The following is a 16,343-nucleotide window of genomic DNA, read 5'->3' on the forward strand; positions in this document are numbered from 1 at the left end:
GCTGTTAGTAAATCCCGTGAGAACAGGCTTTGTAAGTGAGTATTGCAAGCACTATGCTCACTTGCATATTCTGTTCTTGCGAGATTTACCAAATCTCACAAGAACAGCTCGTCTTCTCCCTGGCTGTGAAGCGGTCCACAGCAATTGGACATCGTCAGAGGCAGGGAGAAGGAGACGTTCACTGAGGAGAGCTGAGGTCTCCTCCTCCCTGTGCCAATGCTAGTGATAAGCATATTAAGCGCCAGAACCGAACAGCGGAACAGAGGAGTGGATCATGAAATAAAGAGCAGGATTTAATCTTCTGAACCTGTAGTATAATCTAAGTATGAGGTATTGCTTTTACAAAAATAAAAACTGGTGACGGGTCCTCTTTAAGTTTGTAATAATTTTTCTCACATTTTTTTCTTCACAGTTTGTTTGCTTCATTGTACGCCGAGCATGAGGGAGTTTGGTGACATCCTAGACACCTTAAATAATGGAAGACTTAATCTGGCCTCAGAGCTGAAGTCCTTGTGGGCATTTTCAGAAATTAAACTTGTCATCAATGATCATTTAACTAAAAAGTTTTTTGAAAAGAGGTAAACAACTTTGTAACACTATTTGAAGTAGACTTCGATCCAAATTTCAGGGAAACTTCTATTCGCCCCAAATCCGAATTTCCTTGTCCTTCATGGTAACTAATCAATTTTGCCTGAAGTGGCATTTAAAAAAAAAACATACTCAACTCATCCATTTGAGCACAAAGACGCCACCATGGCCATCTTGATTGAAGATCTAACACGAAATCTCATGTGTGGTGACATATGACGTCATCACGCATCGCGCGGGATCTTCAAGCAAGATGGTCGTGGCGGCCTCTCAAATGGATGAGGTATTATTATTATTTTTTAACTGATTAACATCTAAAAGCCCTAATTTTTTTTATCTGAGATGCTGCGATCAGTGACGAATGAGGGTCATTGTGCCCGCTACTTACAAAGAAATTTTCTGCGTGACTAAGTAATTTGTCAGAAAGCTAATTTCTTTGTGAATCAAAGTTTTGTAAACTTCACTCATCTGTAGCTTTTAGACTCGATTAGCTCAGTTTTTCTGTTATGTCTTTGGGGTGATTCAGCTGCTATGGAATCTTTAGGGCAGCTCTCCATGGAAAAACCACACATAGACACATATGCTATCAATGTGCCATCACTTATGTAGATGCCAATATCCCTATAATGTAAAGAAGAAAATAGAAAGAGGCACCAAAGGTAGATTCGGATTGTTTGCCTCTGAGATATTTAGTCTTTTTAGGCTGTATTTACACTGCATTTGTTACAGTGTATATTTCCAGCCGTTAAAAATATATCTATAGGCCCCCATTCACCTAACAGAGGCCTTGTCTGTTTGATCTCATACATTGGTATACCTTATGTTTTTTGGGCTGGATAGAATAGTGTACTCAGTCCCACTATTCTCTCCAGGGACATCCTGAAATAAGTCATAAACTGCGCACTATACCTTTTTTTACTATGGGAGCCTGAGGGGGACTTATGCATTTTCAGTGGCATATGTCAGTGGCATACATTGGAGGTCTAAGTAGCGAAATTCTACTTGCACACAGTGCCGTGCATACGTTTTTGGCAGACGTGGAAAAACTGCTGGTAAGTAATTGTTAATATATATATTTTTTTTATCAATGAACAAAATGCAAAGTGAATGAACAAAAGAGAAATCTAAATCAAATCAATAGATTGTGTGGCCACCCTTTGCCTTCAAAACAGCATCCATTCTTCTAGGTACACTTGCATACAGTTTTTGAAGTAACTCGGCAGGGAGGTTGTTCCAACCATTTTGAAGAACTAACCACAGATCTTCTTTGGATGTAGGCTTGCTAAAATCCTTCTGTCTCTTCATGTAATCCCAGACAGGCTCAATGATGTTGAAATCAAGACACTACTACAAGAAAATTTAGACTAGCACATTCATATACATAGTCACAGGTGCATATCCATCAAGCAAATATGGTTGATAAAAAAAAAATGGCTGCACAACATTTCACATACAAACAATAGAGCTGAGAAATGGGGATCATTCTAAATTAAAGTAGTATTATATCTACTATAAATGGAAAAATAGAAATTCTTTGTACTCATTTTTTTTATCAAAGCCACCTTGACGCCTGGTAGATGGGCCCGACACATGTTTGATCAAAAATGTGATCAAAGAGCTTCTATTTTTCTATTTATAGTAGGTATAATACCACTTTAATTTAGAATGATCCCCAATTCTCAGCTGTATTGTTTGTATGTGAAATGTTGTGCACCCACTTTTTATCAACTAGCAGCATAACAGGCCGAACTGGATGGACAAATCTCTTTTTTCGGCCTTATATAACTATGTTACTATGTTTGCTTGAAATCAAGACACTGTGAGGGCCATCTCAACATTTCCAGGACTCCTTGTTCTTTTTTACGCTGAAGATAAAGTTAATACAAGGCAATTACTAAGGTATTGTGATTATCCATATTGCCTCCTTTGCTGGCTGGATTCATTTTTCCATCACATTATACACTGCTCGTTTCCAGGGGTAACGGTCACTGCTGCAATCCAGCAAATATAGGAAAAAATGCTCTCTAGCATGCGCAGCAGCTCCTGTCCCGACCACCTTGTATCTACGCTGCAGCGGTGGCTGTACCCCCTAGAAATGGGCAGTGTATAATGTGATGGAAAAATGAGGAGGCAATATGGACAATCACAATACATTAGTAAGTGCCTTGTATTAACTTTACCTACATGATAAATACAATTTTCTGAAGTGAGACAACCCCTTTAACGACATTGGCTGTATGTTTGGGGTCATTGACTTGCTGGAGAATAAATTTGGAGCCAATTAGAAGCCTCCCTCATCAGAATTGTGGCCAAAAATCCATACCTTCAACGTGGAAAAAAAATAAGCCAAGCTATGCACAAAAACATAGGAAGGTGGTGTAAAAATTGGCAGCAGGTGCTCTGGACTGATGAGTCAAAATTCTAAATATTTTTATGTAACATAAGGCAGTTTGTTAACTGAAGGGCTGGAGATTGGTACAATAATGAGTGTCTGCAGACAACAGCATTGGTGTTCTCAATGCTGAGAAGTGCATGGAGATATTTATTAATCATGCAGTACCATCATGGAGGCGTCTGATTGTCTCCAAATTTTTTCTGCAGCAGGACAACAACCACAGACATACCGCCACGGTCAGAACTGTCTTCAGTATAAATAAGAACAAAGGGGGTCATTTTATAAGACTGGTGTTTTAATAAAGCCCTGCACTGGCAGTGAATCTGCCGCAGTTATGAAGAGGTGCTGGTCCTCCATAACTTAGGCGTATCCACTGCTTCTTCTAAATGTAAGTGTCACGGTGGGGAGTGGGGAAAACTCCCCACTGAACACCGTGAAAGAGCGGGGATAGCAACTAGGCCTGGACACAGGGAAAAGGGAGCAGGTCACCTCCTACAGCCACCCTAATCCTGGCCCTGAGTCCTCACACCGTATGAGCGGACCCAGAAGGTAGGACGACTCATACCCAGGAACCTCGGACCCTGGAATCCCTGAACAGCCCTACAGATAATGAAAGGGCGTGAGACAACCTGTTCCTCCAAGATACGGAAGAATAGGAGTCTCACCCGGCCTAGAAGCAGGGAAAAAAAGGAGACCGTGAACAGCTATAGGATCAGCAGGTAAGAACCAGAACAACACACTTACCTGTCGCAGCCACAAGAGTGGAACCCGTGCATATGTACTGGAGCCCACACACCAAACAGGACACAGTACAAACACCAAACATAGGAACCAGAACACCAGTAACTGCCTGGACCCCCACACGGACAGGATGCATGAAGTCACCAGGCAGAGCTGCTCACTGATTTGTAGTTCTCCCTCCGGGGAACCCTGGGGCACAGACAGACAGGGGAAATGTCTAGCAAACATGCTGGACTACAAACACCAACAGACCAGACATGTAACAACAACTAGACATACAACACCAACCCGTACATACCACACCATACAAAGAGACATTTAAGGAAGGGTAGAGGACATAACAACAACGGGAAGACATTGATGTCCCACTAGGTGGCCCTCAAGGACTGGGCAGATAGAACACCCAGGACAGGAGCATAGCTCCAGCACCAACAAAGGCTGTAGGACAACTAACTCCAGCCTACAAGTCACAGGCAATATAAGCACCTAGTGACCACACTGTCACGGATGGTGTTGCAGAAAGCTGGAACTTATAAATAAACATCCGACTGGCTTGATCCCAAACTAAGGAGCATATGGGTGAGCCCTATGAAACCCCTAGAGCTCTCCTTGCTATGACTGCTATGCCCATGCAAAGGTCTTTATGGTAGACGATTGCATGTCCACGTACCTCATACTATGTGACACCTGAAAACCCTATAATAGTGAGGTGACACGACCACCGGCTCCCTGCACTTAATACGGAGTCAGGGTCACCTAGAATCAAGCCAGCAAGGAAACACAAATAAAGAAAACAGACTTATCTGAGGAAGCAGCCTCCAGCAGTGAACACAATCCAGGAAGAAGTATAAACCGCAAAGTGAGGCAGTATGGGAGGGAATATAAAGGGAGACAATTAGTGTAAATAGGTGACAGCTGGGAGAAGGAAAGGAGATGACAAAGTGAAACCAAAACAAAGAATTTCATGCGAAGAACATCTAAGAGACCTTCTCACAGAAGTGGCGGTGACACACACCTAGCCAGATAGTTAACCCCACCAGTACCAGACAGGGAAAGAACCAGGAGAAAGGAGGAAGGTAAAAACATGCTGAAACAACACGTTGCTCCTGGCAACCAGCATGCACGGCACATGTGTCACGTCGCACAACAACAGTACCGTGACACAGCCGTGACAATAAGTCAGCTTCCTTGCTGTCTTACATTTAGACCATTTTCCAGGCATAGAAAATAATGAATGAGACAGGCCTGCCGGCCCATCCCCTTCCCCACCCACACCACACAATCTGCTCCAGAAATATAAATATGCCTAATTTATGTGCATTTCTGTTTTAATATATGACCACCCACCCCCAAAGATTCCTGGAAGTGATGATAGGCCCTCCACAGAGCCCTGATCTCAACATAATCGAGTCTGTCTGGGATCACATGAAAAGACAAAAGGATTTGATCAAGAAGATCTGTCGTTAGTTCTCCAATATGTTTGCATCAACCTCCCTGCTGAGTTCCTTTAACAACTGTGTGCAAGTGTACCTAGAAGAATGGATGCTGTTTTGAATGAAAAGTCACACTAAATATTTTGATTTTTCTTTTGTTCTTTCACTTTGCATTTTTTTATTGATAAAAATAAACTATTTTGAAAGCATTTTTACTTTGTGTCAGTCTTCTGCACCTGCCTACAACTTTTTCTCAGTACTGTATACTTCTGAGCTCTCAGACCTCTTGCAGTGTCAATCCTGACTTCTTCTCTCCAATTTTCAGAAATGAGATGAAAGAACTTGGAAGACTTGGCAGAGAACTAGAGGATAGGTTCTGCTTCCTAGTGGTACCACTCCAAAACGCAATGGATATTGCTGAAAATGGCTTAAGTGTTGGAAGTACAACCAAAGAGCTGGGAAATCCTAAAAGGGGCGTTTATTTGTTCCGATACATTGATGTCGCGCTTAACTTTGCTCATAAGAAGAACTTAAATTCACACGTGGTGTTAATATTTAAAGTATGTATTCCACTACTTTAATGTATATGTGAAAAACATTTATAGTGAAGTGCACTTTATCATTTATATATTGAATGTATTCTATTCTCAAATTTAGACTTAAAAATATATCTCTTGGTTGGTGTGAGGAATATGGATTAATATTTACTGTCAGCCATGTCCTCACACCCCCATTTGCTGACAGATAGCAGAGGTAGTGAACTCCACAGGAGGGCCCTTCTTCAAAGCCCCAGCCCTGATTGTCATTTGATTCACCTCTTGGCATGTTCATCAGTGTACATGCAAAATAAATTCTCCCCCCCCCCAGCCATCTGTCAGCTGGCAAGGAAGAAAGCCCCAGGGGTCCAGGCTTCAAGGAGGCCCCAGGTGGAGAAGGTCACACCTCCATCAGTCAGTATGGAAGCAAGCTAAATCCTGCAGGAACCCCCCCCCCCCAGCAGGAGGTATCAGACCTTGCCAGGATCAAGGATACCTTCCAGACATGTTGGCACCTACATTTCATAAGGAATTATGAATCGCCCGGCCATCGCAGGAGCAAACCGGATGCATATTTGTGTCCCGGTGGCCACAATTTACGTGCCCATGGGCTTTGTTTGATGGGGGCATGCCAGGGAAAGAAGATATCCATATCTCCCCACAGAAACTAAATAGCGGTACCATGTTTGGACCCAGGCGGATCAATTGGGCCCGGAACCATCTTCCTGCGACCTTCTGGTCTGGGGCTATGAGCCCTGTGGGTCACTTGCTCCCAGCACCAGAGAAGGAGGGGTGGACCCTACCCATTGGCGGGGAGGGGCGTGGCCAGCTACAGGTCATAAACCCATGCAAGCGGGCGGTGTCTTTCTCTGAAAGGGGGTCACATCGTGCAAATGTGTTTGGAGAGACCTGGAAACCGCTGACATCACCGCCCCCCCCCCCCCCCCCCCCCACTTGACTGAAGCTAGGGACTATTCCACCCTTATAACCCAAAGGAACTTTCACTACCCGGTAACTGACTTTTACACTGCTTAACCCTGTTGTACCCAAATAATCTGTATCTGCAACCTCAGACCACTGTATATATTCTCTGTGTATATTGTGTTATATCTAGTGTGCCCTTACGGCGATTAAATATATAATTTAATCTTGTGCTATCTTGTATCTCGATCACGAATCCCCACGTCTGTGTTTTGACCTAGTTATAAGCTACCGCGGGTTTGTTTCTCACCCTATATAATCCCGTTAGCGGGCTGGGCTTATATCAAACGAGAAGCTGGTGGCAGATTTCCCGGGCTGAGACAGCGCTGTTTTCACTCCGGCAGTGGAAAGGCTCTCTCAGCTTGTTGCCTCTCTGTGCCCGTGTGGACAGGTGGTGTGTACCAAGCTGATCTTACCTGCTCCTATGAAGGGCGTAACATCAAGTTTTTGGTAACCCATGACCATAGCGAGTCTCGTGAGCTCGACGTTGGCAACGTCAAGCGGGCATGAGGTGTGGTATTCGTCACAGTTGAGAAATTCGTTTTATAGCGCATGGCTGTAGAACGCACGTTAAAAATCAAGTCATGTACAACCTGTATTTGCTCAGAGGGAGCTGAGAGAGATTTTGGCCCACTTTATTTACATAGTTAGGCCGGGTTCACATATGTCAGGGCTGGCCAACCTGCGGCTCTCCAGCTGTTGCAAAACTACAACTCCCAGCATGCTTAGACTGCTTACAACTATCAGCCTACAGCAGGGCATGGTGGGAATTGTAGTTTTACAACAGCTGGAGAGCCGCAGGTTGGCCAGCCCTGACATATGTGCTTAGAACTCCTGCAATCTGTTCTGTCGGAGGAACATATTGCCGGAGTTCACTGTAGCTTGCAAAAGATGCCTCCGTGCACCGATGGATCCCCATTCACTGTAATGGGATCAGGTGGGAATCCGGCCGCTTCAAGGCACAAATGTCGGCTTTCGGCCTGACGCAAAATTCTGCGTGTAGTATTTTTTTGCCTGGCTGAAAGCCAGCATCTACAGATACAGTGAATTCCGGCAGTCTTTTCTTTTTAAATCAGATCATTTTTATTAGCAATTTTTCAATACAGTAGGTGCAGTCACACCCGAACCACCCCTCCCTTCCCACCCCTCCAACATTCCCCTTCAATGCAAGAGCAATATAACAAAGTTCCATTATAATGAAAAGCTCAGTTCGTTTTGTAGATTAAACCATGACACAAAGCTCGAAACAGGGTAATACGTCGTTGCATATGTGCATAAACACCTGGGCAATTATGTACACAACCATGCATAGAATTTTACACATATGTGGCACCTTGTAGATATATACTTCCCGGCAGTCTTTTCTAGAGATGAGTGAATTTCATATTTTGAAATTCGTTCACGCTTCGTTTGGTGGTAAAAGCAGAATTGCATTATGGATTCCGTTACCACGGACCAAGGAGTCCTCTCCTGCATAACGGAAACAGGACAGATCCGTTTTGCAGCCCATAGAGTTCTATTATGACGGAATGAATAACGGAATGCCTCTAAAGGCATTCCGTTATGGATTCCGTCATAGAATTGCATTATGGTCCGTGGTAACGGAATCCATAATGCAATTCTGCTTTTACCACCTAATGAAGCGTGAACGAATTTCATAACATAAAAATTCGCTCATCTGTAGACTTTTCCTCTGCCGGAAAAGACTGGAGGAGCGCATATGTGAACCCGGCCTCATCTAGTTGATAAGGTTGAAAAAAGGCACAAGTCCTTGAAGTCCAATCTGTAATTCTACTGTGTTGATTCAGAGGAAGGCAAAAAGATATGAGGTGGTTGGCAATCAGAATAGATTCCGATCAAACTCCCATCTCCAGAAATCTAGCGTTGAGGCCACCTTCAGTTTGTTCAATGAATTAACTATCACAAGCTCCTCTAGAAGATAGTTCCATTAAAATCAATTAAACCTTTTTTAATTGCCGCTTAGATAGAAGTGCACCCGGCTAACAGCCATTAAAAATGAGTACACTAGTGCAATAGCTATGTCCTTATACATAGATGTCCAAAATTGTACACAGTATTCCATGTTTGTTCTTCCTAGTGATTTGTATAGAGGCAGAACTATGTTCTTGTCATATACTGTTATGGCCAGTGGGTGTGGAAGCACTGCACTAACTATCTGGTTTGAGTTAGGGCTAGACCTTATAGCATTATCCTGGTAGTCCTCTGGTTTTCACCCTTTAACTTCTAGCCTTTGCCTGCAGGCCTCTACCTCTTGGAATAGTCACAGTGTAGTTGGCATCTGACCCACAGAGGTCAGAGAAACTAATGCAAGGCATTAAGGGTTCAGGCAATACTCTCGTAATCAGGATACATTCAAAGGTCAGAGCAGCCAGAGTATGTGTGAATCCGTGAAACAAGTCTGATATCAGACCAGGGAGCAAATACTCAGTATAGTAACCAGGCTAAGGTCAGGACAGGCAGTGGAGGGTTAGAGTCGGTAATCAGACAGAGGCCGGCGCATGGGTAGACAAACAGAACAGCACACCTTCACTGGTTACTAGCAAATTAGGAAACCTAAATATCAGGCACCCTCCCCTACAGGATAGTGTCTAAAGAAACCAGAGGTGTCCAGCCATTGGAGGAAACTAGGCAGCTTGTTGGACCTTTAAGAGCAAGGGGTCGTGTGTGTGCACGCACGATGTAGGGCTGGGCCAGGAGGTCTTCACAGAGAAGCACAGGCTAAGGCCTGCAGGAGCCACTTGGGATGTTGAAAGTCAGGCCTATTGCTGGAGGGCAAGGAGGTCCAGGCCGTTGGCAGAGAAGGCGAGGGGAAATGGGTTCCATGATGCCCGTGCCCGCCCAAGTTCCATACTGCCCACATTGCAACATATACATCTTTGCTTCTTTTCATACTTCCTATTATTTTATTTGCATTGGCAGCCGCTTCTCACTAAACCTTGACTGCATTACCATCAGGGAATTGTTGCCCATGGAGAAATTGCTTCAGGTTCCAAAAGAAAAAGAAATCACTGGGAGCCAGGTCTGGAGTTTTTGGTGTAATTTCTTTTTGGTGGCATTTCTTGTTGCATTTTTTTTTTTTTTTTTTTAGCAACAAATGCTGACTTCAGATTTTGCATGGAAGTCTTTAGTGAGTATTAAAGGGAACCTGTCATCTTCAATTTAGCTATTAAACGTATCCTTTATTGTCTTTCCCCAGTCATATAAATCACAATTAGAATTAAATCTGCTGCCGATTTAACTAACAATCTTTTCTTTACTTCCCGCCATCTATGCAAATGTGCATAAAAGAGTCATATCTTACATCTCTCAGCCGAAAAGAGTCATATCTTCCTGGAGTCAAGCTCCTCAGCCCCGCTTCAGAAACACCCCATATCAATGTAATCTCGTGCATGCGCATTATTCTTATAATTGAAAACGAGGTTGCGTCGCTGTGAAGCAGGAACTAACGCGCCGCTATCTACTATTGCTGGGGGGACCGGATAGTTGGGAACATTTCAGCACGTTGTGGCGTGAGGGGGAGGGAACATACACTGAACTATCTGATTTCTCCAAGAAAGAAAGGGCAATTGCACATGCGCGCGATTTCGAGCGAAGATACAGAATATTGGCTGTCAATCAAAGTGTAGGGGGAGGGAAATAGACGCTGATGGTGTGAGGGGAAGGAATTAATTATGCTAATTAGCTTAACGGCGGGAAAGCTTTAGGGGGCGATATATTAGGATATGGGGGTCGGGAGAAGGTTATGGATGGATCGCTGGAAACTCTCATGGTAGACAAGATTTAAGGTACCTTTAGTTTAATATGTAAAAACATGGCGACAGGTTCCCTTTAAATGCAGGACAAGCATGCTTTTTTTGCAGTGGCGAATTTCTATCCTTTAGGTGTCTTTTTTCCAATTCACTGAGTCTGCCATTGTGTTCCTTTGGCTTGTGTTTTTCTTCCATAGGCCACCCCAGATTTTTTTTTTTTTTTTTGCTGCTTCAATGTGTGTTCACAAAAATCGATATATAATATTGGGCAGCACAATGTAATTTCCCCTCTGGGGTAGCCAATGCCAAGTGATATTATATACTGTAAGTGCCCGCAGTATTTGAGTCCATCGTCCAAGTCCTGATTTACTCTCACAGTCAAGAAAAACGCAGCCCTCCAACTTGCAGTAAAAAAGTAATCCTTTTATTCAACAAATAACTGCGATGTTTCGAACCAGATGTACTTAGAAACGGCACAGATATTTGATGAATAAAAGGATTATTATTTTTTGCAAGTTAGAGGGCTGCATTTTTTTAATTATGAGTGTGCAATATGTGCTGGCCTTTTTAGTAGCATTTTTGTTTGACATTTTATTTCACTAGTGCTTTTTACTTATATACCGTAGCTCTACCGAGGAAGTGATATTACGGGAGGCACATGCTTTCCTCTATTAAAAAAAAAGCTGGGAACTAAAAAAGGGTAGGTGTTAAAACACACTATATGGCCAAAAATAATGTCAGGGACAAAATTGTGCGTGAAGGAAGGTGACAGGTAGAGCAGAGAGTTATAGTTAGGCTACATTCACACGTCAGTATTTTTCTATAATCCGAATTTCGGTCCGTTTTTTGCGGATCCGTTGTTCCTGAAAATGTTTCCATATGTCATCTGTTTTTTGCGGATCCGCAAAAAACGGAAACATGTATACATTTCAATAATCAAATAAAGTTGTTTGGATTTCTTTGAAAAAAAAAAAATTTGCTATGTGTTTCCAGGAACGGATTCCGCAAAAAACGGAAGACATACGGAATGACATCCGAATGTCTTCCGTTTTTTGCGGAACCATTGACTTTGCATTGTACCAGGATCCGATTTTTCAGGAACATAATAGGACATGTTTTATATTTAAACGGACATGCGGAACGGAACAACGGAAACGGACAGCACACATTGTGCTGTCCGATTTTTTCCAGGACTCATTGAAAATGAATGGGTCCTGATCTGTTCCGCAAAAAACGGAACAGATCAGGAAAGAAAAAACGGACGTGTGAATGGACCCTTAAGCAGGTTGTGTGGTTAAGAAAGTTTTATAGTAAGATATAATATACAATACTACTTTTCACTCACTAGGCCAAGCTTAGGATGATACCGCTGTTGTATTTATTATCTAGCTACCCCCTTTTCCTCCATAGACTTCTATGTGTGTCTCTGTCTATTTAAATAAGCTCTTTTTTGTTCCTTCTCTCTCAAACTCCTCCCCTCTCCATAGTCTTCTGTAGGCAGCATATAATCTGATCCTTCAGTGAGCTGACAACCGTTTTGTCTCAATACAGACTAAGGGCTCATTCACGCAAAGTTTTTTGCGTTCCGTATACGGGCCATTTTTTCATTCTGTATACGGAACCATTCATTTCAATGAGTCTGCAAAAGATGCGGACAGCACTCTGTGTGCTGTCCGCATCCGTTGCTCTGTTCCGTGGCCCCGCTAAAATGATATTCTATAATGGGCCTCCTATTCCGTTTTGCAAATTGCGGAACGCACACGAGCACCATCCGTTTTTAGCGGGCTGCAAAAAACGGCACGGCCGTGTGAACAAGCCCTAAGGCTACTTTGAACCTAGTGTTTTGGCTTTCCATTTGTGAGATCCTTTCGGGGCTCTCAGAAGCGGACCAAAACGGATCAGTTTTGACCTAATGCATTCTGAATCGAAAAGTATCTGCTCAGAATACATCAGTTTGCCCCCGTTCAGTCACCGTTCCACTCTGGAGGTGGACACCAAAACGCTGCCTGCAGCGTTTTGCTGTTCGCCTGACAAAGCGGAGCCAAACGGATCCGTCCTGGCACACAATGTAAGTCAGTGGGGATGGATCCGTTTTCTCTGACACAATCTGGCACAATAGAAAATAGATCCGTCCCCCGTGGACTTTCAATGGTGTTCAAGATGGATCCGTCATGGCTATATAAGACGTAATACAACTGGATCCGTTCATGACGGATGCATTTGGTTGTATCATTGTAACGGAAGCGCTTTTGCAGATCAATGATGGATCCTCAAAAAAGGCTAATGTGAAAGTAGCCTTAGCAAAAAGTGTTAGTTTAGGAGGAGGTTGGAGGAGAAAGAAAATGTTTTCTCTGATAAGATATATTACAAAGTTTCTTATATTAACCTGTATTATTTATTTGCGCAAAAGTCTGATGAAATGACAGTGACTATATGACTTTGAAGTTGTGTAGGTAATAACTGTGTATTTTTCTTACTGTTTATAATCTTTATTTAGGTGCTCTTTGGTAAGGTTAAAACAGTTAAACCCAATTCAAAACTGAAGTCAGTTTTTGATCCAACACCAAATTTTGACAGTCACATATCAAGGAAGGTGCCGCTATGGAATGATCCATTTGATGAACAGGTTACAAGTTCCTTGGTATGATTTAAATTCCTTGCTTTAATGTTGTTTAAATAAAGTCTTTAACTCAAGTAATACAGGTGGGCATATGCTGCAATAGCGACTGCAGCATTAAAGTAATCTGACAGGGTGCTGATAGTTCCTGTGGCAGCCAGAGGTTTATAGGCTTGCCATGTATGTATGCCTTTTAAAGATTACTTGTCAGCATGACAATGTGTTGTAGAAACTGATCAGAGTGATATGTAGTTTTATGGGAAAAGATTCAGTTTAAGGGCTCATGCACACGACCGCGTGCTGGCCGGTCCCGTGCTGCGGACCGCAAATTGCGGTCTGCAATGCACAAGCACCAACTGTGGGGCAGCCACATGCGGATCGCGGACCCATTCACTTGAATGGGGTCCGCGATCCGCATCCGACGGTCCGCACTGCAAAAAAGTAGTGCATGCACTACTTTTTTTTTTGCGGTGCGGAGGCACAGCCAGAAACACTACAGAAGCACTCCGTAGTGCTTCCGTGGGGTTCCGATCTGTGCTTCTGCACCGCATCGCTTGGTTTGCGGACCCATTCAAGTGAGCAATACGGCCACGGTGGGGCAACGGCCGTGTGCATGAGTCCAAACCGGAATTTTATTCATTAAAGTCTGTGCTCCTTCTGAGCTCTGCAGCCCAAATGGGCGCACCCATAAGTCACTGATATTACATAGATAGCTGGCGGTCCCTCATAAGACCATCCATTTGGCTTCTGAGATCAGATTCTAATGAATAAATTATTAGAAATCAGGGTGGATTTGATTTAAATCACGATTTTAATCACCATTTAAATCACTAGTCAGTAAGGCTTGATTTAAATCATAGTTTTTTACATAAAGATTCATATTTGGACAATTTTTCTGTTGTACTTAGGAAGGAGAAAAATAATCATTACCTTAATAATAACAATTTAAATAGGATTTATTCAACTGGAACAATAACATTACAGCATGTTATTTGCTTAAACATCCATGTTTGTTAACTAATTTGGCTAAAGAAAATATATATTTTAAGAAACTTAGACTGTCAGCCCAGCCTACACAAGAAAAGCTTAAAGGGTTTCTACCACTTGGATTTGACATAATTAGGTGTCAGACACTAGCGCTCCGCTAGTGTCTGCTCTGCCAAACTATCCTGCTATAATAGATTTTGGGGCAGCCGTTTACCTAAAAAAAGAACTTTTATTAATATGCTAATGACCCTCTAGGTGCTATGGGGGCGTCATTAGCACCTAGAGGATCGGTCTACCTCCGCTAGTGTCTGCTCTGCCAAACTATCCTGCTATAATAGATTTTGGGGCAGCCGTTTACCTAAAAAAAGAACTTTTATTTATATGCTAATGACCCTCTAGGTGCTATGGGGGCGTCATTAGCACCTAGAGGATCGCCGCAGGCGCAGTGGAGATGTCTGAGCAGGGAAGCGGTCGGACATTCACTGCGCATGCGCCGAATACAGCCGCGCACGGCGCATGCGCGTGAAGTCGTCCGTTTGATGCATTCCGAAGCAGATGGGCGGGCTGGAGGGAGGCGCTGAGCGGCGGCATCTTGAGAAGGTAGACCGATCCTCTAGGTGCTAATGACGCCCCCATAGCACCTAGAGGGTCATTAGCATATTAATAAAAGTTCTTTTTTTAGGTAAACGGCTGCCCCAAAATCTATTATAGCAGGATAGTTTGGCAGAGCAGACACTAGCGGAGCGCTAGTGTCTGACACCTAATTATGTCAAATCCAAGTGGTAGAAACCCTTTAATAATGTCCTCTGTAGCTCACTCGTCTTCTTCATCTTCATCTTTGTTCATAATCTGGAAAAGAAAAACAAGCTTTCCTGCTTTATCGGGACCCAAACGATTTCTCAATTTAGAATGAATGAGTCCAAAGGAAGAGAATATTCTTTCAACGCCCGCAGAAGAAGCTACTGCTGTTAAAAGTGAAATCATTACTTGAACAGTCTCTAAATCCAAGTGCTTAAGTGACTTCCACCAGTTCACTGGTGTGACTTTCTTTAAAATATCTTCAGCAAACATATATTTCTTGAATGGTTCCCCCTTGGCTTTGAAGTTCATTATAGTTGGCATTACAGATGGATGATTGCTGGATACCCATGTCATAGCTAACTCCTCTTCCTCAGAACTTGAGTTTTGACCCTGATACTGGATATTGACAAAAATGAAACATATACAGCCTTATTCTACATAATTAAAAAAATAATCTTTATTTCATAATGAAATAACCTTTGGATGGTAATATATTTTCCTCAAAAAGCATTTTATATAAAAAAAATCTGATTTAAATCAAAATAATCCGATTGAAATAAAAAAAAAAAAATCTGATTTTTATTTTTTTTAAATCATTGATTTTTATCCACCCTGTTAGAAATACAAGTTATACTGAATCTTTCCCACTAAACTATATACCAGTTCAGCTCCTCCTGCTCTATAACATGCTACCTGTAGACTGTGCTGCATTTTCATGCTCACAGGTTCTCTTGAAAAGGATTATCCAGTCATTTTATATAGATGGCCATTTCTTTGGATAGGCCATCAATTTCTGACCGATGGGGATCCAACACCCTGCATCCACATCGATCAGCTGTTCAGGAGATGCTTCATTCATTTCAGTGGGAGCATCGCTGCAGTATCCAGTGCAGTGGACAGAGCTGTATATTTCTGTTGGCAACTTCCGGAGCTACTTCTATACAGCTGTTTGGTGGGGATGAGGGTTGTTGGAGGGGACAACCCCTTTAACCCTTATGATACGGAGGTTTGTTCGTTTTTGTGTTTTCATTTTTCCGTTCAAAAAATATTTTTTGCGGGACAAGTTGTACTTTCTAATTCCACCATTTAATATGGCATACCAGAGTGTAAAAATAAATGTAAACTTTAAAAAATAATTTTTTTTGCTGTGTGGGGGCTAATTTTTTGCAGGACAATCTGTAGTTTTTACTGAGTGTGTGGAGTGGAGTGTGTTACTTTTTGATCACATTTTATAAAACATTTTGGGGTAAGAGAAGCAATGAAAAAATGTCAAATTGGCCATTTTGACCTTTTTTTTCCATTGCGCCATTCGCCGTATTGGAAAAATATTTTTATATTTTAATAGTACGAATGTTTTTGGTTGCGGTAATGCCCATTATATTTATATTTTTTGTTATTTATGTATTTTTTTTATTCTACAGAAAGGGGGTGATTTAAACTTTTTTACATTTTTATATATTTTTAAGTTTTTTTTAATGATTTTGAAGCTCGTCC

At 42.3% G+C, this 16,343-nt stretch overlaps 1 protein-coding gene across 1 annotated transcript in view; it reads left to right on the plus strand.

Annotated features, from left to right (window-relative positions):
* The window catches only part of TEX15 (testis expressed 15, meiosis and synapsis associated), a 120,422-nt gene that overhangs the window by 65,060 nt on the left and 39,019 nt on the right, over nt 1–16,343 (plus strand). The window contains exons 4-6 of the mRNA XM_044278378.1: nt 413–578; nt 5,483–5,717; nt 12,942–13,085. Of these exons, the coding sequence (XP_044134313.1) occupies nt 413–578; nt 5,483–5,717; nt 12,942–13,085 (545 nt within the window). The remainder of the gene's footprint in view (nt 1–412; nt 579–5,482; nt 5,718–12,941; nt 13,086–16,343) is intronic.

Source organism: Bufo gargarizans, chromosome 1, assembly GCF_014858855.1.
Source record: "Bufo gargarizans isolate SCDJY-AF-19 chromosome 1, ASM1485885v1, whole genome shotgun sequence".
Lineage (NCBI taxonomy): Eukaryota > Metazoa > Chordata > Amphibia > Anura > Bufonidae > Bufo > Bufo gargarizans.